This window comes from Zeugodacus cucurbitae, chromosome 4, assembly GCF_028554725.1.
Source record: "Zeugodacus cucurbitae isolate PBARC_wt_2022May chromosome 4, idZeuCucr1.2, whole genome shotgun sequence".
NCBI lineage: Eukaryota > Metazoa > Arthropoda > Insecta > Diptera > Tephritidae > Zeugodacus > Zeugodacus cucurbitae.
Genome location: NC_071669.1, coordinates 59451682 through 59476944, shown reverse-complemented (window position 1 = coordinate 59476944; position 25263 = coordinate 59451682). Strand labels below are relative to the sequence as shown.

General features: G+C 35.8%; 4 protein-coding genes across 7 annotated transcripts; 3 read left to right on the top strand and 1 right to left on the bottom strand.

Moving 5' to 3' along the window:
* The first annotated feature begins 1558 nt into the window (after nucleotides 1-1558).
* LOC105220795 (DNA topoisomerase 3-alpha) lies at nucleotides 1559-3111 on the top strand. Its single transcript, XM_011197304.3, has 5 exons — nucleotides 1559-1688; nucleotides 1810-1833; nucleotides 1889-2008; nucleotides 2656-2702; nucleotides 2780-3111. The coding sequence occupies exons 1-5, from the start codon at nucleotides 1641-1643 to the stop codon at nucleotides 2961-2963; spliced, it is 423 nt and encodes a 140-aa protein (XP_011195606.1). The 5' UTR covers nucleotides 1559-1640; the 3' UTR covers nucleotides 2964-3111.
* Nucleotides 3112-5703: 2592 nt separating this feature from the next.
* LOC105220794 (uncharacterized) lies at nucleotides 5704-18755 on the bottom strand. 4 transcript variants are annotated; one of them, XM_029045965.2, is made up of 5 exons: nucleotides 18655-18755; nucleotides 18211-18518; nucleotides 7557-8632; nucleotides 7281-7492; nucleotides 5704-7213 (listed from the first exon to the last, which is right to left on the bottom strand). In XM_029045965.2, exons 3-5 carry the CDS (start codon nucleotides 8592-8594, stop codon nucleotides 5821-5823), a joined length of 2643 nt encoding a protein of 880 aa, XP_028901798.2. In that variant the 5' UTR covers nucleotides 8595-8632; nucleotides 18211-18518; nucleotides 18655-18755; the 3' UTR covers nucleotides 5704-5820. The 4 variants fall into 4 exon arrangements, with proteins under 4 accessions (XP_028901798.2, XP_054084625.1, XP_054084626.1 ...); XM_054228650.1 differs by having other exon boundaries at nucleotides 18602-18691; XM_054228651.1 differs by lacking the exons at nucleotides 18211-18518; nucleotides 18655-18755 and adding an exon at nucleotides 12233-12768.
* On the top strand, nucleotides 10904-19303 carry LOC105220797 (uncharacterized protein KIAA1143 homolog). The gene is made up of 4 exons (XM_011197306.3): nucleotides 10904-11242; nucleotides 11300-11432; nucleotides 13144-13496; nucleotides 19206-19303. Exons 1-3 carry the CDS (start codon nucleotides 11135-11137, stop codon nucleotides 13407-13409), a joined length of 507 nt encoding a protein of 168 aa, XP_011195608.2. The 5' UTR covers nucleotides 10904-11134; the 3' UTR covers nucleotides 13410-13496; nucleotides 19206-19303.
* LOC105220796 (MOG interacting and ectopic P-granules protein 1) lies at nucleotides 19243-24737 on the top strand. Its single transcript, XM_029045963.2, has 6 exons — nucleotides 19243-21858; nucleotides 21924-22202; nucleotides 22285-22551; nucleotides 22620-22799; nucleotides 22876-23257; nucleotides 23401-24737. Exons 1-6 carry the CDS (start codon nucleotides 19243-19245, stop codon nucleotides 23403-23405), a joined length of 3729 nt encoding a protein of 1242 aa, XP_028901796.2. The 3' UTR covers nucleotides 23406-24737.
* The last annotated feature ends 526 nt before the right edge of the window (nucleotides 24738-25263 follow it).

The window sequence follows — 25263 nt, the reverse complement described above, 5'->3', positions numbered from 1 at the left end:
TAGCATCTACTTTATATACTAGGTTTGTCGATATTTGCTGCAAATTTTTAGGTCATGTAAATAGGTAGCCATTAGTCTTCGTAAACTCAACAAACTGAGGTTTTCCTCTGGTTGAGGACTCAGCATTTAATCTTAAACCCAGCATATTTTTGAAAAACCTATAATTAGGTATATGGAAGCTTGGGGAAGTTATGACCCGATTTTAAGCATTTTTGATACATAGACACACCTATAGGAAAAAATGATTTTCTCTGAATAAAATTAAAATATCCGAGAGATTTACCGATATTTTCGGTGAAAAATTACACTTAGGCACTGAGTTCTTCATGTTCGATATCCGGAACCTTGAAAAGTTATATTTCAATCTCGACAATTTTTGCACAAGTGATCCCACAGATGATATAGAGTATTTGTGTAAAATTTTATTCCACTAACATCATTGGTTCTTAATGTATACATTATAAAGTGTACGAATCAGATGGAATTCAAAATTGAGTTATATCAGAAGTAGGCATGGTTGTGAACCGATTTCGTCCATATTCCGTCCGTGTCATCAGGATGTTAAGAAAATATTATGTACCGAATTTCATTGAAATCGGTAGAGTAGTTCCTGAGATATGGTTTTTGATCCATAAGTGGGCTGCGCCACGCCCATTTTCAATTTGAAAAAAAAAAATCTATATGCAGTTTTCTTCTGCCATTTTCTATGTAAAATTTGGTGTTTCTGCTTTTTTTCGGGTTCCAAGGATTATGTGTGCCAAGTTTCATCAAGTTATCTCAATTTTTACTCAAGTTATTGCTTGCACGGGCAGACAGACAGACATCCTGATTTCGAATCCACTCTATGCAACGTGTTGTGAGAGTATAACAAATAAAGAAGGACAAAATGATCGATAGTGATGAATGATCGTCCACGCGACCAAACATGTGAGCCTTGATCTTAAATATCCACTTTCAAAATCCAATCAAGAGTCGTTCTGGAGATCACAAAAAGAAATTCATAAAAAAATTACCGAACTTAGATTATACCGAAAATTAGATTAATATCTCTGATGCTTATATTTACCAACTAACAGTTCATTAATATTTATATTATACTCAAATAAATTATCCCCTCACCGACCATCACATGATAAAGCATATCGGCATAAAAAAGTATTCATCGACGTCATTGTATATGTAAATAGTGAAATGATTTATTAGGTCCGACTTCTTTATAATCTCGTGTTTATTTTGCATTTAGCATTGTATTAAGAGTACTCAACTACCGTTATAAAAATATGTACTCGATTTACAAACAATGAAAAAACCCTGAATTAATTAAAATCCAGGTTTATCATTGTTTAACTTTATACGAAAATATTTTTGACGATTTTGAACTATGCGGATTGGCCTCATTTTGTTTGTATAATACTTTACAAAACTTATTTTTGCTGTAGGTCAGTCTCAAAAACAGCTGCGTTTTATGGCGCCGCTGATATCACGACTGACTAACTTATCAGATGCGCGAAAAGAATGCTTGATATTTCGAAAATATATATGTTTCGAGGGATGTAACAAAATTTCAAGTATATAAAGCACAGACTTTCTGACAGAATAATTATTATCACTTAACGGTACTGAGTACTAGCTAGTTGAAGATGACTCGAACAGTATTGCGCATTTTCCTGCTGATGGCGGTTGCCATGGTAAGACGATTAAAGTCTATAAATGGATTTTATATTTAAAATATATAATTAAAAATAGTAATTGTAATATAATTAAAAATATTAATTTAATTATTTGTTTATTAATTAATTTTTTTCACAGTCGCTAACTTACGCATCAGGCAACGTAAGTATTATAATCGAGTATAGGAATCATGTATTAACAGACTATTTGTCTACAGCCCGCTTTGCCATGGGGTATACCCGGTATTAAACCAGAGGGTTCATCCACCACGCTGGCACCATCTACTGCATCTCCAACCAGAGGTACTTGTCCTGAGCCCAGTGAGGAATTAATGGCAGTAAGTAATATAAAAACTGAACAGAGTATCTTCAAGTATGAAATCAATCGATTACTTTGTTCCGAAAAAATTATTGATAAAAAAGCATTTGCGGCAAGAATCCTTCCTTAATTTTAAAGAAGAACCCCTAGCAGGACAAACATCCTTGTCCGTTCCGGTTGAGTAGACCTAATTGACGTGACCTTTCGATCCATCTGTTTAATGAAAATAAATTCTAGAATTTTGAGATATCTCGATGAAATTTGATGTTCAAGAGCATTTTTGTATTATAGTATTCTTTATATATCTGCTCAAATTAAAGTTAACTTGGTCCGTCGTTCCGAAACACTTTAGTTCAGGCTTAACATTTCTAGCCAAATGCAATTCTGGATCAATTCCGTTACAAGGATTACTTAATCTGCTATTCTCTCTCGGAAAAATCGATTATAATCCTGAGTTTATAGCAGGGTCGAACTTATGTCCTTTAAGTGATCTCTTAAGTAACTTAAAAGCATTGAATCACGATTAGGAAACACTTAAAGGAGAATAAAGAATCCAAATTGGAGAATGTGAATTCTCAAAGCATCAAATAATTAAAGCACTGATCTATTTTCCGAGCTTTTACTCAAAATCATCAAAACTATAATATATCTCCTAATATTCCACAGTGCATGCGTCAATGGGCCTGCCAGTACTTGATACGCCTCGATTTGCGGTGAGCATAAACCGATAAAACTTTTATTCCTAAAAAGTGCCTGAAATTTCTACGTCCTTTTTACCTTTTCCTTGCAGCTGTCTCCTCAATTTGAATGGTCTACCACTAATTGGCAATGTTTTGGGCGGCGTTTTGGGTGGTGGTGGCCAATCGCCAACCCAACAACCAGCGCTTGGTGGTGGCGGTGGCGGCATCTTAGGCGGTTCCGGCGGTGGTCTACTTGGTGGCCCTGGTGGCCTACTCGGTGGACTTTTGGGATAATTTCGCCTGAGTTTGCGAGTATTTTAATTTAAGCATCTGCTACATGGAGCACTATAAAAATATATGTATATCCATGAATCTATATATATCTATGTATGAGTATATGTAAAAAGAATAATAAAACGGCATTTTAATTGCTTATATGTATATAAAATGTTATGTGTATTCATTTTGTAATGGCTTAACGGTACAAAAACCATTTTCAATTCGACATTGGTGTTAAAATTTTAAAATTAACACGAAATATCCGAAGCATGTGTGTGAGTATTTGTATGTGTGACGCCAACTAGCAGCTTGTTTCGTAATGAAAGTGTCCTGGAATACCGTTTCAGTTCGTTTCGCAGCTGAAATGTATACACCCACACACACATATGTACCTGCATTTGCAGCAATTCTGTGAAGCAACACCCACTGCGTGTTGCCATTGATTGCCGTCACTGGTGGCCCTCTAATTAAAGTTTACACTGCCTCAGCCATTACGAAAGGATCAAAAAGTGATAATCATATCAGTGCGACGAAAATGGCATCGTCGATTGGCAGGTGGCGCTGAAGTGCTTTCCAATATTCGACTATCACCATTAAGACCGTAGCGATTTTCTGTTAATTTTCGTATATTTGGCAAAATGGCGAACATGATACACCTATAAGAGAGGTGGTATAGAATTGCGAGGTGCAAATCTGCTGTTAGTGGCATATGATTGGTCTTGGCTTAGGCACCTTCGTATGATTTTTAATTTCAAATGGTTCTATTTAGTCCAAAACCATATTTCTATACTATCTACTCGGGTTGCTTGTGAAGACTTTATTAGTGTATTGAGAACCTTCCTATAAAAACTGTTTCTTGCTGACATCCTTTGCTAAATCTTTTACGGAGCTCTTGCTCTCATTTTTGAAAGAATTTAAAAACTAAATTAAACTCAATTGAGAAGAATTGAGAATGAGTAATAAAATTGTGCCTTTGATTGATTTGAATATTTTACTTGGCAGGTTTTTAGTATCTGAAATACATATAAACTTGGGGACTATAATGGGAGATTAAAATAAATATATAACCTCTCGTTTCCAAATATTGAACTCACTTACTGTCCACAAAGGCCTTGGTGATACCTGTTATCACTAAGAGGGCCGGGACGATCGAGTAAATAGCCGTGTCGACCTGAATACAATATTTGGCCAGCCTTAAACTCTCGCAAATGGATCGTGTTTCGGGTTGGCACTATTTTAGGCTTTCCATACTTGTTTATATATGTAATTTTACCATTAAAGTTCTCAGCTCCAGAGTCCATAATTTAGTCTTTAAAAATTTCATTTTATTTTCATTTTGATATTTATAAATTTTCTACGATTTTTTTAACTCTCTACGTCTTTATCATTTTCGCATTCAATTTGAAATTTGCTGCAGTCAAATATTATATTTTCTCCGAAGTGACTTTTTCCAAGTGAATGCTTTGTGACCACCACACACATGTCCGCCATATCGAAATGAGTATTTCCTTTACCAATGTCACGTGACCGGTGTCACTTTGTTTAACCAAAGTAATAACGGTTGCAGGTAAATCGAAAGATATTTTCACACGTTTCTACACACTTTTTCCCTGTCCCCTATAGAATGCGGTCCTTTCTCCATCATAAGATATACTAATGTATAAACATACGTAGAGTCTCATCTACATTTTTAGGTATATTCACAACTTGCATTTCAATACTTCTTATTTGTGGTTACTTTTAATGCAAAGGCAAGCTTTTCGTTATCTACATATTTCATTTAAAGCCACGGCTGGCTAGCGTGTTTTTGAGAAGAAACACTAGCACATAAGCCCCGTGTACGATTCCCAACATAGTACATATTTGGCCGCGACTCTTATAAGGAGGTCATCCTTTAGAATTTAAGTCAATATATATATTCTGTGGTAGTCGCTTCAAGTTAAGCGCGGAGCCTCAGAGAAATGCATTCTCAGGTTTAACATTACTTGACGTGAGGAGACCGCGAATTTCGGCCCAAACCTTTCGAAAATTGATACGCTACGCTACTTCACTTTTTATTTCATTTTCTGTCTTTCTTTCGGGGGGTCACAATTTTGCAACACACGTGCGGATACGTAATATATTTAGATGTATTTTCGATTCACTCGTGCGTATAAGATGTCCAACCCATTCTAAGAATATTCACACTTCAATTCAGCAATAGTGATGCGTTTAAAATAGCAATAAAATAGGTTTCTTTCCAACAATTATGCATATAGTATGTAATTACAATAGATCCATATTTATTGTAGGTTAAAAACAAAAATCACGAATGAACCCCATATTTAGAACATTCGACACGAAATGTTTTTCAGTTGGTTTCAATACATATATAATATATTTGTAGCCGATCTCTTACTTCCATTTGTTCACAACCTTTGGCTGATCGGTTGATATAATGTTATTAGATATAGTTCACCGAGAGTTAACAGCTGTTAGAAAAACTTTTTGTCAAAACAGAACTCGGGGCTGGAAATCGAACTCAGTGACAGTGAAATCATTTGAAGATTTATACAGGGCCCACGACATTTTAAGTAATACATGTCTATCATAGAGATCCTCTCGACAAGTTCCACAATGTTGGACGCTGAAAATAATAAAAAATAACAAAAACTTGCAAGTAACCTTGAAATTCATATTAGAAATAAACGCTAATGATCTAATTAATTCATTTTATTGCACATTGTCAGAAAGGACAAGTATTTCCAAACTAGTAGATACATTTCAATTATTTTTAATACACCTAACAATCCCTTGTAGCCTTTTATGGTCTCAATTTGGTATTATAGTAATGCATACGAGTATATGGTTTAATAGATATTTGCTCAATCCCCTAGACATATTGTAGCTTACGGCAATTGCATAGCCATTTGATGATGCGAGCATTGCGCTCAACAATAGATGGTGGTTCAGAGGGTCGATATGGTTGTGTGGTTTGGGGTTGTGTTTCGGTGCTATCCGGAAGACGCATTGAATCCACGGTACTCACATCTGAGAAGAACACTGTACTAGAACCTTCGGAGTCAGTATCGGCGCTCTTACGTCGTCTGGGTACGCTATAGATCTCATGGAATTTCTCATCATTCAAGCCTAGACGATCGAAAAACTTTTCGAGCTCCTCAAAATTACCATCCGTACCGGGCGGTATGTCGAGCGAGACAGCTTGCTCGCGTTCAATTGATTTAACGCCACTGTTCATATCAATCGCGAGTGTTGATGATGATTGTGTGAGAGGTTCGACATAGTTTTTACCAGGCGATGTATAGGTATCTGTGGAAAAACATTTAGGAAAAAAGTATGTATGCTGATCCATTTCGCTGTGATAGGGCTCGACGCGTTCCACACTTTGCGCCGCAATACTGCTTGGTAGCGACGGCGCATTTGGCAGTGAAATACGATTGCGACTCTTGAAGCGTATACAACGTTGTCGTTTGAATTGTATAGGCGGTGGACTAATGTCTTCAATTGACGGTGCCGAGCCCGGGCTTTGAGCGGCCGAGCTCTTTGGTGATTTCAAACTACCGCTACTGTAGACAGAAGTACTGAAGAGTTGTTGCTGTTCTTGCTCACGATTTTGCTGTTGTTGTTGTTGATGATGTAGTTGCAAAGTTTGGAAGCTGGGTATATTTGAGAAACGTGTCTCCTCCATATCATAATGCGGCACTGAGGGTGAAGGTGGTGTGTAGTCATCCTGAAAGGCTTCCGGCACTTCGGGTGTCGGGAAATTGAAGAAATAATCATCGGACTCGAAACGTACACCACTCTTACAGCGACACTCAGCACAATCACCAATGCTGGAGCGCATATATGAAGGCGAAGCATAACCAATGCCAGCGCCATTTGAGTTGGCGCTATGTTGTGTCGATGAACCAGAATCGCGTCGGTACTCCATAGGTGTGGGTATGGTGTTAAGACAACAGTTCTTGCTACTAGCCTGTGCGTACATATCACGATCAATACTGTCGCGTTGCTGACGATAACAGGGCTCACTGCGATGCGTATAATGACCAGATGAACCGCCCGAGTCGCGATTAAGCGACGACTCGCCGGCTGATTTGATTGAACGATTACCCCGACTGCAACAGCTGAGGATTTCACTGTGCGGCGAATGACGACTTATTTGCGAGTGTAGATCAGGTAATGACTTATGGCTATTGATATTATACTGTGAGTTCGGGTCGGTGGCCATTTCATGCGAGTGCGAATGCGAGCGCTGATAGTTGTAACTGCAAGAAAGAATATGGAACCATTATTTTACTTGTAGGCAATTGAAATCTACAGACATTCACATACCGGGAGCGTGGTTCATTCTTGCTAGCATCAGCTGCATACTCTGCTGGGGGACTAATGGGGCGGTAGTTCTCGGTCAAAACTAGCGGCTCTTCACCGCTGCTATTCTCAGCGCCATAACTGTAGATATTATCAAATGATTGTGGTGATAGGAATGTGGGTGGTGGCAGTCGTATGCCCGTATCATCATCATTCGAGAAGCTTACAGATGTTAGCTGTAAGTTGAGAAAAGTAAGAGTAAGTAAAAACCCCAAGATAGTGGATACATTTGTGTAGTACCTCTTTGCCGCCGAGACCAATGCGTCCACTGCTCTTATTAGTGAAATCCATTTTGCGCAGCAGATCGCCACGGTAACTACGCCCTAAACCGCCAGTTGTGCGTTCTCTTGCCGCTTCGCCAGCGCTACCGCCCGCCAACAACATACGTACCTTATTCTGCAACAGACTACTAGAGGTAGGCACGCTATGACGTGCGCTACTACCCAGATGCGCATGATGATCATGATGGTGGTGATGATGTTGATACGTGTTCGAGCGTCCACTTTGATGTAGTGCAGCCGCTGAGGAGTTCGGCACACTAAAACGATGTTCGGCGCGCGTATCACGTGGATCTACCAACTCAGAGGAATAACACGGCGGCTTATAACGGCTAACACCGCCCAAGTCATCACGTGCATCCATGCTGCTACGTCCGCGCTTGCCGGCGCTGGCGATGGTGGCAGCGCGATAACTGGATTGATGTAGTCGCTCCATAACCGTGTCGGATTTAATGAAAAACGGTTTCGTTTCAGCCAATAGCTCCACGGCCGATTTTCGTTTATTGTGATGCCGACCGCCACGATAGAGGCTCGGATGACCCCAATAGTTGCGGCAAGGATCCGCAGAGACTGTTGCCTGGCTGCCGGTGTAGGAGGAATGTTGATGTAAACTACCACCACCACCCACTCCACCCGTACCAGCACCACCCGCAACGCCAGCACCATTGCCGCCACCAACCGAGAGATAGTTCACAGGTGGTAAGGTGGAGTTGAAGGATTGCGACTGATGTGTGGTGAGTGCAAGAGAATTGCTGAGCGTACCGACATTGCCACATACCCCCACACCGCGGTCCACGCTGCCGACTCCAACGCCATACAAGTGATGATGCTTGCTGAGCGACGCATTTGACCGCGAATACTTGGGCATTTTATTGGTTGTGGAATACATAGGCGTGGATGTTGGATGCTGTGTACGATGCGCTAGACTGGCACAGGAAATATTGCTGCCATGATGTTGACGCGGACTGGAACTGCCACAACCGTGCACCACTGCAGCCATTTACTGGATGTGAAACCACTTTTGTTATTGCAAAGGCGCTGTTGGGTGGAAAACGAAAAATTTTTAATTTAATTTTTTTCTTTGTAATTTTTTACATAAATAGTAGAATTGCAAATTGGCACACAATTTTCAATGAAATATGTTGCGTCGAATGTCCTTATAAGTTGTGGCCTTTAGCAGTGCCCATTAAGACCTTGCAATGGAAAAGCTCGCCAGCACAGCAACAAATAACCGCATTTAGGGGAGGCAAAGCAGCTTGGCCGTGACATGCGCAGCAGCGTGAGCGGCTTGAGATACTGAAATGTTGCTTTTTTCCATGTAAAGGAATTTAATTTGCTATGATATTTCATTTGCCGAAAATTCCTACACAATTTCAAGCATTTGTAAATGCACACTATAAATATTACTATTTTTTCGTTAATTTAAGTACAATCTTTATGTTGTAAAAGAAACTCATTTTAATCGTTGGTATTCATTTCTATGCTTACCTGTTATTCAACTAAATATTTATTGCACAAACTATATACAATTCATAAAAATAATTTTATATCTTTTAAACATTTCATTTAAGCATTAATTTCGCTCTATGCGATTTCTACATAGTTTGTATGTATGTAGAGCAATTTATTCACTTTAATTTGGAATAATTTGTAATTTGTAATTTTCCTTAACCGTTTAACTGCGTTTAACTGCACTACCTTATTTTGTCTACTGACAACATTTGCACAATAAATTTTAACCCAGCTTTTCTATGTATGTTGAGAAAGAGAGCCAGTCATATAGGCAGCCCGTAATTTTGTAAAGGTTTTCAAAAACTTTGATGTCAAAAGCTCCGTAGGGCTTACGCCTTACTCAACTCTCTCATAAATTACGTATTAATGGCTTTGTCATATTTAAATAACATTCAACGGTATTTTAATTGGCCGTTAGTTCGATTCTTGAATAATTATAAATTAATTTACATTATAACTGAAATTAAAATGTCTTTTTGAGATTTTTGATGAATAAATAAAATAAATAATAAAATGTTCTTATCCATTTCTCCTCCCTAGATACATACATAGAGATTATCATAAATGCTCTCACCAGCTGCTACTAAGTAAAATATAAAGTTAAGCTTAACGACTGAAGAAAATAATTATACTCGTACATGGATCCGGTCGTTATCAGCATCGTTTTTGCATCTCAAACTCAAGTAAATTTTTTATATTTCTTAGCGAGTGAAAGTAGATTTAGTTGCTGAGAACACCAACTGTTTTCATTAAATTTAACATTAATTCTTATATGGTGATCATTAACCTGTTTGAAGCCTTGTAACCAATTAGCACTAACCATTTTTTTTTTAATAAAGCGGTAAAAAAATAAAAAAAGAAGATCTGAATCTCTTTTTTTTACAATGTAAGGAAACTTTAGAAAATTGTTTTAATTTTTTTTATCAAATATTAAAAAAAACTTTGTATTATAACATGAGATTACATTTATGAATAACATGGGTTAACGGAAATTAAAGAAATTGATTCATATCCTTACACCCCAACGGACGAAGCGAATAACTCTCGTATAATAGGCGAGATAATATTTTAAAACTATAGCAAAAGTTCATTAAAGGCCTAAAAGATGCTGCACCGATCTATAATTTCGTCTGATAATAAAATCTGATATTCAACATTATTTTTTTACAATTTTGCAAATCTTTTTCATTTACTTAGAGTTCCAAAATTTTTATTTATTTCTTTATTTTTTAATTTTTTTTATTTTATTATTTTAATTAAATAAAATTGCATTTAAATAAAATTCAAAATCCATTTAAAAATTTATATTTTAATAATTTTTATTATTCGAAAAAAAAAACATATTATTATTACATAAAATGCCGTACAAATTGTACCTTAACTTCAATGCAAAAACACAAATTGTTTAATGCGCGCATAACTTTTAATCGCCCACCACTGTATGTATCTGCAAGATGAAATATCTTGTTTTGCATTTACTATGACATATCGTACTTATTTGGTGCTTTGTTTTGTCACCGAAATTCGCATTTACGCTTTGTTTCTTGCATTCGCCTTCACAGAGTTGCTAGATTGCGAGGACACTAGAAATGTCAAAAATGAATATGCCATCCTGCCGCTAATAAGGAAAACTACTGAAAAACTGTTTGTTTACAGAAAAAACAAAAACATTATTTTATATAATTTTATAAATACAATATTAAATTCCACTTACTAAATGTATATGCCAATAATTACACATTTTTACTCTTTAATATGCTTTCGTTTATCTGACTGTCCACCCTGTTTTTGCGATCATGAGTCAAAGATGTCATGAAATTAGCGGCAAAACGTGAGCATTTGTATTGAACTTACCGCGTATTTTATTATATTGTGAAGATTTTAGCATATTTGTTTTGATTCGTTATTTTATATATAACCGAAAGATTGTGAATTTGTGTATATTTTTGTACGATTTTTGCCATATTAAACTGTGTATGACTGCATGTTACAAGGTGCGTAGGTTGGTAAAGAGGCAGTGTACTAATTATGTCTGGGAAGCGTAATATATCATACGTGAAACCGCAAGATCCCAGTTTTCTAGCCAAGTTGAAGTCACAAATCGGTTATAAAGAAGGGCCAACTGTGGAAACCAAGGTAAGACTAGTCGCGCTCTAGGTAGCACGTTGATGAAATTAATGTGGAAATCTTTAGCGTCAAAAATTAGATTTCGACGGCAATAGCTCAGATAGCGACCGGGAGGAGGAGAAACCCCAAATCGTTGTGTTGAAGAGTGGAGATTTGACAGCTGAAGAAGTGCAGAAAGAGGAGGCTCGAATCGCAAAAGGTATGCATTTTTATTTAGAAAATTGTGTGTAAAATATTATATAGTAAAAACAAGAGGCATTCTAGCAAAGAAATCAGTGAAAAATTACGTGGACTTGTATGTTTGTATGTATATTCGACAAGGTAAAATGTCACCATTAGTTTATATTATATTAAATATATATATATAAAATTATATATATATATGTACATATGATGGTGCACATAAAATCACACACCGTCCCCCACAATGTGGATGTCCGTCCGTTCTTTTATTTCTTATTATTGTTATTGTATTCCTTTTTGCTTTGTTTTTGTTGTTTATGCTGGTAGAGTGTTGCCTGACTGGCTCTTGACTGTCAATTTTAGCTGTCATTTTAGTTCAGTTCAGTTGAGTCAGAGTCGAGCGTTGTGTCGTTTTCTTTGCTTTAACCGTTTCGTCCACGCTTTTTCTTCATTTTCGCCAACTGCAAAATTTAATTTAACAAAAAAGTGGAAAAATCGAAAGGTATAAGAAAAAGTGAAGTTTTCGCAATTGCAATTGTCCTGTTTGGAATAAAGGTGTAAAAAAAATCATTTAATTGTTACTCAAATATTTAAAGCCATGTATAAAGTGTTATTATATTTCATGTACCACTTTAAGCATATATAAATTGAAAAAACAAAAGTTCAGAATTCAAGAAAAAACTATTTTCAATGGATATCAGCGAACCTTTATAATTGGTCAACTGAAATGCGCAATGTCCTCGGTAAAACATACCTAACCTATAAATTTTGGCCCAGAGGAGCCCCATATAAGTTGCATCTCATACCACCGCCTACCTATTATTTTTACATAGCCACGCCTCGGTGATCCGTCGTTTTCTTCGATGCCCGTCTGCATCATCATCAAGGCTGCAAGCAATGCTGTACACCAATTTAAGACACCTCGTCTACCACCGTTGCAAGTTACATGCCAGCGGAGCACCCTTGATGCGGTGACACACGCACACGTTTAGACAATATACTGGGGCTCCGCTAAAGCAAACCGACCGATGAAAAATTGTGTGAAAGAGAAACTGATGAAGCAGGCAACAGCTGCCTAGTAGCAGTTGGCATAGTCGCTGCGGGGTAATGAGACGTTGAAAGGGAAAAGAACAGCGAACGGTCGTGCAAAAAGCAAAGTTAACGAATAAAGATGTAAAAAAACAGAGTAAATTAAAGAGGAAAAGAGAATGGCAAGTGGTTTCGTCCAAGCCAGTAATGAATAGAATTTGGAGCGCCGAATGTGGCAAGCGATGCGGGGTGAGGTAAAAGTATATGGCATGAAGAGTGAGGAGCGTTTGGTTTGGATGGCGGTAGCGGGTTGGCAGGCTGAAGGCTGTCACGATAAATCCAAGCGATACAAACAGACATTTTCGACGCTAATATGTATGACCATATGTAAACTTGTGGGGCAAACGGGGGCGGGAAAGTAGATCAATGAGAAGCTAGAAACCAAAGAAAATACATATAAATAGTAAAAGTAACGAATATGTTACATACGTATATAGTTTTTAAAATAATTCTGTCGATGAGTTAAGTGAATTCAATAGAATCCAAGACATGTCCGACCATTGTTATAATATCAAAAGGATAAAGGATATGCGGAAATCTTAGTTACAATATTTTATTGAATATTTATTTTAGAATAATCTTAAAATAATATACATATTTGAAGCTAATATATTTGTCTTTACATTTAATTTATACAGAAGCAGCGGAGGCAAGAGCCGATCTCAGTAAGCCAATAGTGTTCCAAAAGCGAAAAGAAACTCCGAGCAATTCGGCAGCATTGACAAGTGCCAGCAGCTCAATATCCAAAAATCATAGTTCTAATACCACTCAAACAAACAAAAAGGGGGAACAAAGTGAAAAAACAAACAAAGACCAAGGATCCAAATCAATTAAAAAGAAGAAGGATAAGCAAAAAAGCAAGCTATCATTTAACGTAGACGAGGAGGAAGACGACGAACTATAAAATTTAATCCTTTTCAAAAATAGCTTCACGCAAGGCATTATTTAAATTTGAAATAGTGTCCAAAACATCCCATTTGATGGTCAAAATGTAAGTTGAAATTTAGTTAATATTAATTTTTTTATTGTAAATAATAGATTATCAATTATTTGAATATATTGCCTTGATCTAACACACCAACGTAAAAAAAAAATAATGAGCAACAATGATTCGGAGTTCAGAACTTATTACAACTCGTGCACACAGTTTGAGATATTTATTTTAATTTATTTGTATTTTATTTTATTTTATAAATAATTTTATTTTATTATTTAAATATTTTTATTTTATTTTATTTTATTTATTCAAATTTTTTGTAACATATTTTACCATCTGATTTTTGTACCGTCGTTGACTATCAACTCGCGCCAATTTTTTCATATTAAATGAAATATAGAAAATGATCTATAATTTGGTAAACTTTACAAATTAATTCATAAGTGGATTTAGATCCAGGTTGCTCCTTTTCCGTAGAACTGGTTGTATTATCAATATTATGATGTCCAAAGTCACGTTCTGAATTCGTTTCAAGGAATGAAATAACACGTACTCATATGAGAGAGACTTTATATATATAAGCTATGACATCAGATAATTATATGGAAATAACATCCAATAAATATATATTATACATATGTATGCTTGTATATATGTACATATAATAAATGCAATACTCTAAAGAACCACCAAATACAAACATACATACATAATGGGCAATTATGTCTTTGGTACATACTTTGACAATATGCTTTTATAAAGAATAATTGCTTAAGTCGAACTAGAAACAATCGATTGTTTAATGGAAATGAGTTGCTCAATTTTAATTCCAAAAACTTGGAAGTCCAACTTCTTATAAATTGAAGTGAAAAACTAGTGTAATGTAATATGAATGAACACGTTGGTGTAGTTTTGGAGATATGCGGTACTACACCCGACTTGATTTAAATCCCGTTCTCCCAATTAGTATCAATATGTATATCTTTTCCTGTGATCATCAGCCATTTATAGTGGAAGGTTTTTTGTAGAATCCTTAATTAATCGGATAATAATGGTTTAAATTGTTACCGATCCCATGATTATACTAAATAGTAGAGATTCAGGTAATTTTTTTTCACAATGGTCCTCTCAAAGGTCTGGGTGCAACGACAGAGAGCCACTTAATCCAACCTTAACCTAAGGCTAAGTTTCCCAAAAGCAATGAAATGAGCTTACATTTGTTTTTTTAAGCAACATTGATTGATTGAAGAGCTTCTCCTTATACACCCTCTCTAGACTGTTTGGTTAGGGTTATTATTATATTTCTATTTATTAAAATGACTATGAAATCAAATTATTTAATTTCTTAATAGTAACGCAAACAAATTTCTGCTACTACTTTAAAAAAAGAAAAAATAATATTTTAGAACCGGCGCTTAAAAATTAAGCCCATTTGTTTTTTTTTTTCAAATTAGCATGAAAATTGAATAAAACTATTGCTATTTTTTTAAATTATGCAATATATATACGTTTCTTCTTCTTCTTGACTACGTTTGCGTTATGTAATTTACACGTAGTATGTATATATATAATACACAAACGTACATATGTAAGTATGTGTATATACAGGTAACATATATGAAAGACTTATAAATATATATGTATATATATATATACATATGTACATTTATATGTATGAGTGTAATTGTTCTCTTCACGAACAGATACATATACACATTTAAATATACTAAATTCCACCGAACATACTATCGCTAACCGAATTTTCAAAATTATAAATGATAAAGTATATTAAAGAAAATTATTGATTTAGCTATATATTAAACGAGTGAAGATGGTCCTGTTCGTTCAATGAACTCATGTATGTGAGTATAAAGGTACCACATTACTGTATGTATGTAGATATCTGCTTACATACATACATACATGCATATAAATAAGTATATCTAAAGCATGCAATACTTATATTTAATGAAACTTAATACGAAAGGTAGTAGTAGCAAGCTATAACACGTTAAAATAAAGAGCTATAGACTTGGTATTTAAACAGATGTTGATTTTATATGGAATAATACATATACAATGTAAAAATCCTATATAGATGTTTAAAAAATAGTATATTACCATGAAGATATGAAGATTGCATTGCAGCCAAAACTCACATGTTTGTGCCAATATCAGTTTTGTCAGCATGCATAAAAGTATATGGCATATAGTATATACATACATACATATGTATAGATTTACCTACCAAATACGTATGTATGGATGTACTTGGCATTACTAGTTCAGCGCGCCATCAAACTGCTCGGAAGGCACAAAAGCAGTAGCAAAAGAAACACCACAATCTTCTATTTTGTTTTGTTTACCAAATTCTCACGCAGTTTTACCTATTTGACATTTCGCTTTACTTAAATCACAAAACATTCTGCATGCTCTCCCTGCACGCTGTTTTTTCACCGCTTATAGAGAGTGCTTCAAATATTGTGAGCGGAAACCAAACTAAACCAGCTGTCATCAGAATTATTGGAGGTCTTATATCACTTGGCTGTGTCTGATACTCAACAGAAAACAAATGCGAATATGAAATAAGTAATACAAAATGTTAGAGAGCATTTTCATGTGGCGGCCGGTGAGAATCCGGCACGAAAACACAGTGTTGCTTCACTTGACAGAAGCGGAATGATAGAAAGTGCATTGGTACATTACGTGCTTAAGTATGTACAGTTAAGTAGATATCTGTTATTATCAATGAAACGAATGTTTTACAAGTCTAACAATACGGTTTTCAAGTGTTTCATATCGTTTTTTCGTCAACTGTATCGAAAGATATACAAAAGTCTTTTCGAACGATTTTTTAAAGTGTCGGTCTTTGGCCGGATGTTAATACCGGACCTTCCGTTTGCTTGAATCTAATTATCGTTTGTACAATCATGTGTCCATCATAGTTAGTGTTTTAACGTAGTCGAACATTAATCAACACGATTTCAAAGGTTCACATTGCATATTTGCAAATGCAAAATTGAGCGGTAGTGGTCAGGTAACACAGGAAATTCTTATAGGCCGTGAATGTTTCGCAAGTTGAATTCGATAGTAAACTTAAATTTAAACATAATTATGATATTTTATACATTAATGACCTTTTACAACGAAAAAGGGTTACCCCTATTATACCGATTTCCTGGAAATCACCAACTAAAAATGCGGTAAATACAGCAACCCTGGCCGTTACTAGTTATATTGGTTTGGCAAGTTGATAACACTCTCGCGCCATTCTGATGTCTTTAGTAAGTATAGTAAGTTGGCAACGAATACGTACAAAATACTCTTGTATTAAGTTCGCCTGATCATAGACGCCTCCAATCACTGGTTACTTCTATGTTCACGGCAAATACTATTTCTTGTGCTTCTTACCTGCCACAATCTATCTACAATAACTGTGATTTCACGCATTTGACAGCAGGAACAATCTAAGAACAAAAAAAAGCCAGCCAGCCAGCGAACAATAAACAAATGCTTAGAGAGAGAGTAACAAGAGCAAATAGTCACGAAAGGGAAGGTTGTAGAGGTTGGTAAAAGACGTTAGCTTTTTAGAGGGTAGCGTAACTAAAACAACAGCGTTAATAATTGTAACTCACACAACCATACATGCTTCAAAGATTATGGCATGAATGCAGTGGATAACAAAATACTAGCAAAATATCATATGTTTTATTTATTTTTAAAATCATAACTAAAAAGTATCATCAAATTTCAATTCATTGCATTTGGTACTAACATTGTGGAGAGCAAGCATAGTGCCTTCGTAGTTAAATGAATGCAGGAACTTGTCAAAATATTTTGTTTTGTTTACAATCAGTGATTTGCCCAAATGCCGGTTGTACAAAGTTGAAAAGTTTAAAATCCATTATTCGTTAAATTTATATTGTATATGCTTAGTTAAATTATGTTAAAAGTGTAAATAAGTTGGATTTCGAGTTACTTTGTTAATACAAACATACCAGTACACATGCATATGTAACTATATTGTAATTTATAATTAAATTGTACCACAAATATATTAAAAGTTAATTATACGTTTGATATCGAAACATATGTATGCTTTATACATACATATGTGCATAAGTATATAAGGCAAAATCTATAAAAGCTAATCCAAATGTGTGTTATTCATTATTTATTATATAAAACATCTAATTAGCTTTTTATGTATACATGGTTATATGGTTAATTTTATATGCAATACATATGTATATATGTATCTCTGTAATAAAGCCCTATTATATTCATATATATATATACATATTCATATATGGGTTTCCGATAGTTATTAAGCGAAGAAAGGACACAAAATAAATGTATGTAAATACTTAACTACCATATGTACATATGTATGTATATAAAATCGTGTATGTACATAACTATTTACATGATATACTTTAAAATTAAAGCTATTTATATGTATGTACAAATGGTGTGTATAACTATGTATACATACACAATTGATTTTTCGGATTTATCTAGTTATAGATACATATATACAATTGCATACAGGTATATACTTAACTATTCACAAACTATGTATGTATGTATGTACTTGAAACGATGCAAAAACTTAGCTATTTTTGTATGTATATTATGTTGGATACGACTGTACATATCTACCTTTGTATGTATGTATAAATATATATTAATCGCCATTTTTAAAAGTATGTATGTATTTAGGTTTGTATATATATGTATAAAAGTATGTATGTTAGTATGTACTTACCTCTACGTTTGTATAGAAAATCCAATATGGCGTCTAATCGTTTGTGTGTCCCTCTGTCGTTCCGTCCGTCCGTCCATCCATACCATCAATTCTCTTTTTTGCGTCTTTCCATCTTCTATCCCACTGTTCGTAGCTGCTGCATTATATTTGTATGTATGTATGGATGTATATAAATATATATGCATATATATATATAGTTTTCTTGCCAAAGTCCGTCCAGAAGTCCGCCCAATGCTATGTTTTCCTTTCACAAGCGATTCTTTGAAACTTTCATTTGCCAATAATTTTTATGATTTTTCGTATATTTCCTGTGGATTTAGGAATATCTCTTTTTTAAAGCTTATATAACATATGTCTGTATTTATATACATATTTGTTTAATGATACATACATATATGTATTATCCAATATTTCTCTTATTACGTTTTCGTCGTTTTTACTTACTATTATAAATTTTTAGTCTTTGTTAACTGACTTCTTTTAATCTTATTTTTTTACATACATACATGCATATATACTAAATAAATAATTTAAAATACATTCCTACTACATAAAATTCGTGTGTCATAAGCACATTAGAAGTTATTGAAATGTTTCGATACTCAAAATTTAAGCAACAGATACGTTAATATTTTCACTACATTATATTTTTTTCACAATTCTACTATGCTTATTAACGATTATTTTAATAGTAATTTTTTTTTGTTATTGAGTGAGTAGTAAACTTTTTTGAAAATCGACATTACATACATATGTGTATACGTCAAAATAAAATAATATTTAACAAATTAAAAGAGAATATATAGTAATAAATACTCAGCACAAATATTTTTGAGTAATAATTCCCGAAAAAAAACAGAACTACTAAAATAATTAAACAATAAGTAAAAACTTATTTGTAAAATTATTAGCCTCCACTAAAGTAGATATTATTTAAACAGACTATTCTTAAAGCATAATTTGGTTCACCAAAAAATTCTCTCTTCTCTTTGCAGTTAAATTTGGTTGAGAAAATATAAACGCTTGAAGCAAATGACTGAAGTCGATGGTATAATGCCAGAGGCAACAACACAACCCATTTCCTCCACTCATGCTCTAACTGAGGAACACTCAGGGCCTAGTAGTAGCGATTACGCAGACGGTAATGTTTCGACAGTGGTCAACAATGACCAACTACAGCAACAACAATTGAAAGAACAACAAAATGGGCTGAACAAAATGAACAATAGTCGGGTGCCAACGGACGTTGACACACATAACGAGCAAATGGATGTAGACGACGGCGCTGACACCGAAGAAGATGATTCCCAAATGACGGCGTCATCCACCACAGAAAACGGTAGAGGTGGCGTTTGTGAAGATAGCAAAATGTCAACGGGCGAAGAAGATGGCAATGCGACGTACACAGAAGAGGAGAAACGACTAAGTAATGACATTAAAGTCGATACCTTAAACGTTCCCATGGTGGCCAGTTTAAAGGATAAATCGAGAAGTTTTTGCAATGATGAATTACAAAATTCGAACACATGCACAGACAAATCGGGTGGTGGTGAAAGCGACGATGACACACAGCGTTCACGTAGTACTGTTGGCGAAGCGGCTGATCCTAAAGACAATAGTAATGAACCGAGTGAAAGTCTAGAAAGACCAGCAACTGTTAGCAGTAATACTGACAGCGTTAGTGAAATAGAGGGTGCCGATGTAAACAGTGAGGAGGGTAAGGCGATTAAAGACAAAGAGCACAAATTAAATAAAGCCAAGGATGAAACGGACGACAGCAGAAGTGTCGGTGCCGATGAACCCATGGATACCGGTGCAGACCCACTTTCGATAAGCAACGAAGTAACAACGCAAGATCAGAAGAAAGAAAACGGTGTCCCAAAGAACGATGCCAGTGGCTTTGTGGATCTGGGCGATGACTCAGATGATGAAGTAATGCCAGTTTCAAAAGCAAATGAAGTTGATACTACGCAGAATAACACTGAAAACAGTACAGTGACGTCGACGAATGCGGCTGCTGTACGTAAGACACGTTCGATATGCAGTGATTCAGATGGCGCAGTAGTTATTGCCTCAGATTCAGATACTGAGGCTAATAGCAACATACCGACAAAGCAAAAAGCATCGAATGAGGCACAAATCATTGACGATGACGAAGATGATGATTGCGTAGTTATTGAAGATGATACACCTGCGCCACGGCTACACGCCCAAGTGGCAAGTGATTTGAGCAAACGCAAAAGTATGGCCATGGACTCGCCTCAGCACTCGGATGACTCACAACCGCCAAGTAAACGCCAGCGTAGTGCTGGACCTGGGTCTGTCAATCAAATATCCATCAAAGATGCCCGTTCACTTATGGCACATGATACAGCATCAGCCACGGCCGCTGCAGTCGCAGCTGCCAGAAAAGTGGCAGAGAGCAACGTATATCCGGTTAATATTACGCCAGCAGCTAATGTAGCATCACCAGGTGGACCACCAAAACTTATACCTGTCGGAAATCCAACGAGTATATCCCTAAATAATGTTGGTGGCATCAATCCTGCATCCTTTCCAGGATTAAGTGGTGCGAATTCAGCAAATTTACTACCCGGCCTTACGGATGACATGTTTGTACTAGAGGCACCTTCGTTTATCGTTCCCTATATTTATGAGAAGCCACCGGTGGACAATCTCAAAATAATAGTAAAAGATATCGAAGATAAGTATAAACTGACGAAAGATGATCTCGCAGACGCAGATAAATCTGATGAATTCGATATGATGACCGAGCAGAATAAGGAAGACAAAGAGGACAAAAACAGTAAAAAGAAGAAGCGGCGACGTGGCGCCGACGATCCAGATGAATCGTGGTCGGAGGAATCGGAAGAAGATGATGACGATGACGACGACGATGATTCGGAGTCGGGTATGCGCACTAAAGTCTTAATCAAAGAAGTTTCCGATGATTTGCCAGCACTAAAAGGCGCCATCAAACCAGCAGCGGCACTTGTGCAATCGCCCAGCTCCTCAGCACAAAATTCCGCCACTGCCTCAAAACCCGGTCAAGAGAACTATTTCGAAAGTCCATTGGGTAAATTTTTCATGGACATCGGTGTGGGTCTGGTACAAGAGTTTGTACAATCCGATTTAATACGTTTGCAGAAACGTAAAATGCGTAAGAGTCTAGGAAAGAATATTACCGAGTTTGAACGTGCTATAACGGCACTCTCTGGCAACTTGGAAGCTTCACGCAAGAAGAACACACCCTTCAAATTCACAATGAAACGCTGTGAGTTCTGTAATTTCAAATCCGAATCCGCGCTCTCCATGGCCAATCATTACGAAACACCCCATATGAATGGCGCATTGTATAAGTGTAATTTCTGCGCTTTTGAGATACGTAACGCCACCGAAATTGTTTATCACATGGAAGCGATACACAACATCAAAGCGCGTCTTATTAAACCGCTGCCGTATCATCAGTGTCCGAATTGTGGATTCGAAGATAATGGCAAGGCTAAGTTGGCACGCCATCAACCGGTTTGCGCGAAGAAATTCCGCCCTGAAATCAATTTAGCACCGCCCGCTGATTGGGAGGCGCCAGCGAAAATACCACGTATTAAGCCGCGTCATGGGCTCGTGGGTACAGCGACGGCGTATCAGGTAAAACGCATACTTTTTTTACGAAATTATTAGTTTTTATTATATTAACTTCTTAATTATTACAGGCTATGGCAGCGCAAGCCGCGGCACAAAAGGCAGCGCTTGCATCCATACAGCAACAACATCAAGCAGCAGCTCAAGCGCGTACGATGCAAGCGGCAGCACTTGCTGCACAAAACGCTGCTAATAAGATACGCGGTCGCCCGCCAGTTATCACGACACAAAAGTCCGGTCCTTTGCCAAGTGGACCAATGCTACGTGGACCCGCACCAATACGCTCCCAAATGGCCACGAATGTGGTGCAGCCCAATAACTACCAAGTACCAGGCGGACAACTCCTGCAGGTATGTCGATATTTTATGATATGAATAGCATTTATAAAATTTGATACTAATGCATATTCAATCTAATGCTAAAACACTATAGGCAGCAAATGCTTTTGCTAAAAAAACGCTTACCGGTCAACCAAGTATTTCAATAACTCCACTACCTCGCCAAAACACTGCGCAGCCAGTTGTGACATCGCCGTCAACCAGCAAAATGCCACCGACCGGTATGAAGCCTGGCCAAAACCTAATGGTCGGTGGTGGTGGCAATAGCAAAACACAATTTGTCATCTGTGAGATTTGTGATGGTTACATTAAGGATCTGGAACAGCTACGCAATCACATGCAATGGATGCATAAAGTGAAGGTATGCCTCACCCTACTCATTTTTTTCATATTGCAATAGTTCTAATTATTGTGCACTTTTGCTTGCAGATACACCCGAAAATGATCTACAACCGGCCGCCACTGAATTGCCAAAAGTGTCAATTCCGTTTCTTTACCGATCAGGGTTTGGAACGACATTTACTGGGCTCTCATGGTTTGGTCACAAGCTCGATGCAAGAAGCCGCTAATAAGGGAAAAGATGCCGGCCGGTGTCCCGTCTGTGGCAGGGTAAGCTAACGTGAAAAAAAAGCTAGAAAAAAAAACATATTTTAATGAAAAATATATTTATAACCAAACAAAACAGATGTACCAATGGAAGCTGTTGAATCACGTGTCACGCGATCATCATATGACATTGAAACCTGCACATTTGTCCTACAAATGCACAGTGTGTACAGCAACCTTTGGCATGTACAAACAATTCGAGACACATGTGTATACGGCGCATAGTACAGTCGCCAAAAAGGCTATGGATGGCAAGAAGAACAATACATCGGCTTCGGCGTCGAGTGCAGGTGGTATGGCCAGCGGTAGCGGTATGGGTGCACTTAATCATCAACAGCGTAGCAGTTTAATGGCAACGAATGACTCATTATTGAAGCCGCTGAAAATCAATGATGAAATCACAATTATACCACAACCATCGTCAAAGCCACGTATTACGAACATGGAGAGTCACATCATAGGTAGGTTATAGGTTATATGAAGATAATTTTGAATTCGTATTATTTAACTCTGAATTAAAATGTAAATTACACTTTCAAGACTATGAACTTTAACATTCAGTCATACAATTTTGAAAAAATTTAATTTTTTTTTTCCTTTTCAGATTAAACATAATGCAGTATAATTCAAATGCAGTAGGACATATTATAAAAAAGTGTACTACAACAAGGATGGTGAAGGAAAATCGAGTAGTGGATAAAGCGTGCATTAAATTTACCAAATCAGGTCGCATTTCGTAATTTGCTTGATTCGACGACGCTGCCACGACGATCCAATCACACCTGTTAAAGTACATACATACACAACACACATACATATAAGCTGTAACATACAAACAAAAATAGCAGCAGCTAAGCTACGCTGAAACCCATGGGCAAACAAGTGGGAGAAAACAACAAAAAAAAATATTAAAAATAAAAACAAGAAAAACAAACAAACATAGCTTTGATAAACGGACAGAAAGTGCACAGTCATCAACGTTTTTCAACCTAAAACACTACACTCTTTTAGCCGGCGCGTTGAATGCAGTTGATGGATGTCACCCGAAAATAATTTTTAACTAAATTTTACTTTTAAACAATTTGTGTGCGGCAGCAAAAGTAGTACACACTCCATTCGAGCGTTGTGTTTGCTTCATGAAAGGGTGATAGAGCAAGCACACATTCTCTGTGTGTGTGTGTGTCTGGGTACAGTAATTTTATTTATTAATTCTGTTAGTATGTAATGAAACATTAAAGATGTGGAAAAACAGCGGTAAGCACATTAATGGCGTGTAAATTAGTAAAAATAAATAATAATAAAGATAAATAATATTACAAAAGTATAAGTGAATACATATTATTAGTTTATAGCAGAAAAGAAGAAGAAAAAAACAAAAATATTAAAAAAAATACACAAACCACACCCAAATTTACACTAAGCATTAAAACACACACAAAAGATAAACACATAAATATAATTAATAAATTATTGAAAAATTAACAGTGGAAAGTATTTTTGAGAGCTAAGACATAATTCTACATTTCATGCCACTTCTATGATTTCAGAGAGTGGCCTAAATGAGTGGTTTTTGTGCATGAAGCGCACCAAAAGATTGCTATTTATTTTTATTTTACTATTTTATTTTATTTTTTTTATATCACTTCTTAGTGTAGCGCAAAATGTGGACAGAAGTAATTAAAAAAAAATATTATACAAATAAATGTTTGTTTTTTGTGGTGTCCTTCATCTAACTCCACACACACACACCGTCCTCAAAAATAGCTTTCCAAATTACTGTCAAACTTCTCAATAAAATCGTATTTCTAAGGCCCACTATATGCTAACGAAATAACTTTTGCATGCGAAAAGCATTATTTGTCATTCGTATACATTGTAATAATGGCGCAAGGTTAAGGTGTGTGTTAGCTGATACCACAAACAACCTTGTTGGCTAAACATGCATACATATATATTATAAATATAAATATACATATACTCGTGTAAGGCACTAATTATAATAATTACTTATTTTTTAAATATTGATTAAAAATCCTAAAGAGACGCGCATAGAAATCTGGTAACATATAAAACAGCATAAATGAAGTTAAATTAATGATAAAAAAATAAAAAAAGCAAACATAAAAAAACATTTAAGGTATACAAAAAGGTAAATTTATGCTATTATTTATATTATATGTGTATATCATAATTTTAATTTCAAATTTCTTACTTCACGTCATCAATGATAAATAAATAAATAAATAATAAACACAAAATAACAATTACAAAAGTTTTAAATAAAAACAAAAAACATTAGTTACTATTACTGAAGCAAACAATTTGTTTTATTATTAGCAAGTATTGTCAATTCAATGGAAATAAATTAAATTACTTCACTTTTGGAAAAAAAACTCTTTGTAGATATACCATAAATTCACTGGCGTTAAAAATCCAAGCTCGAATCATTCTAAATAACTATTTTAGA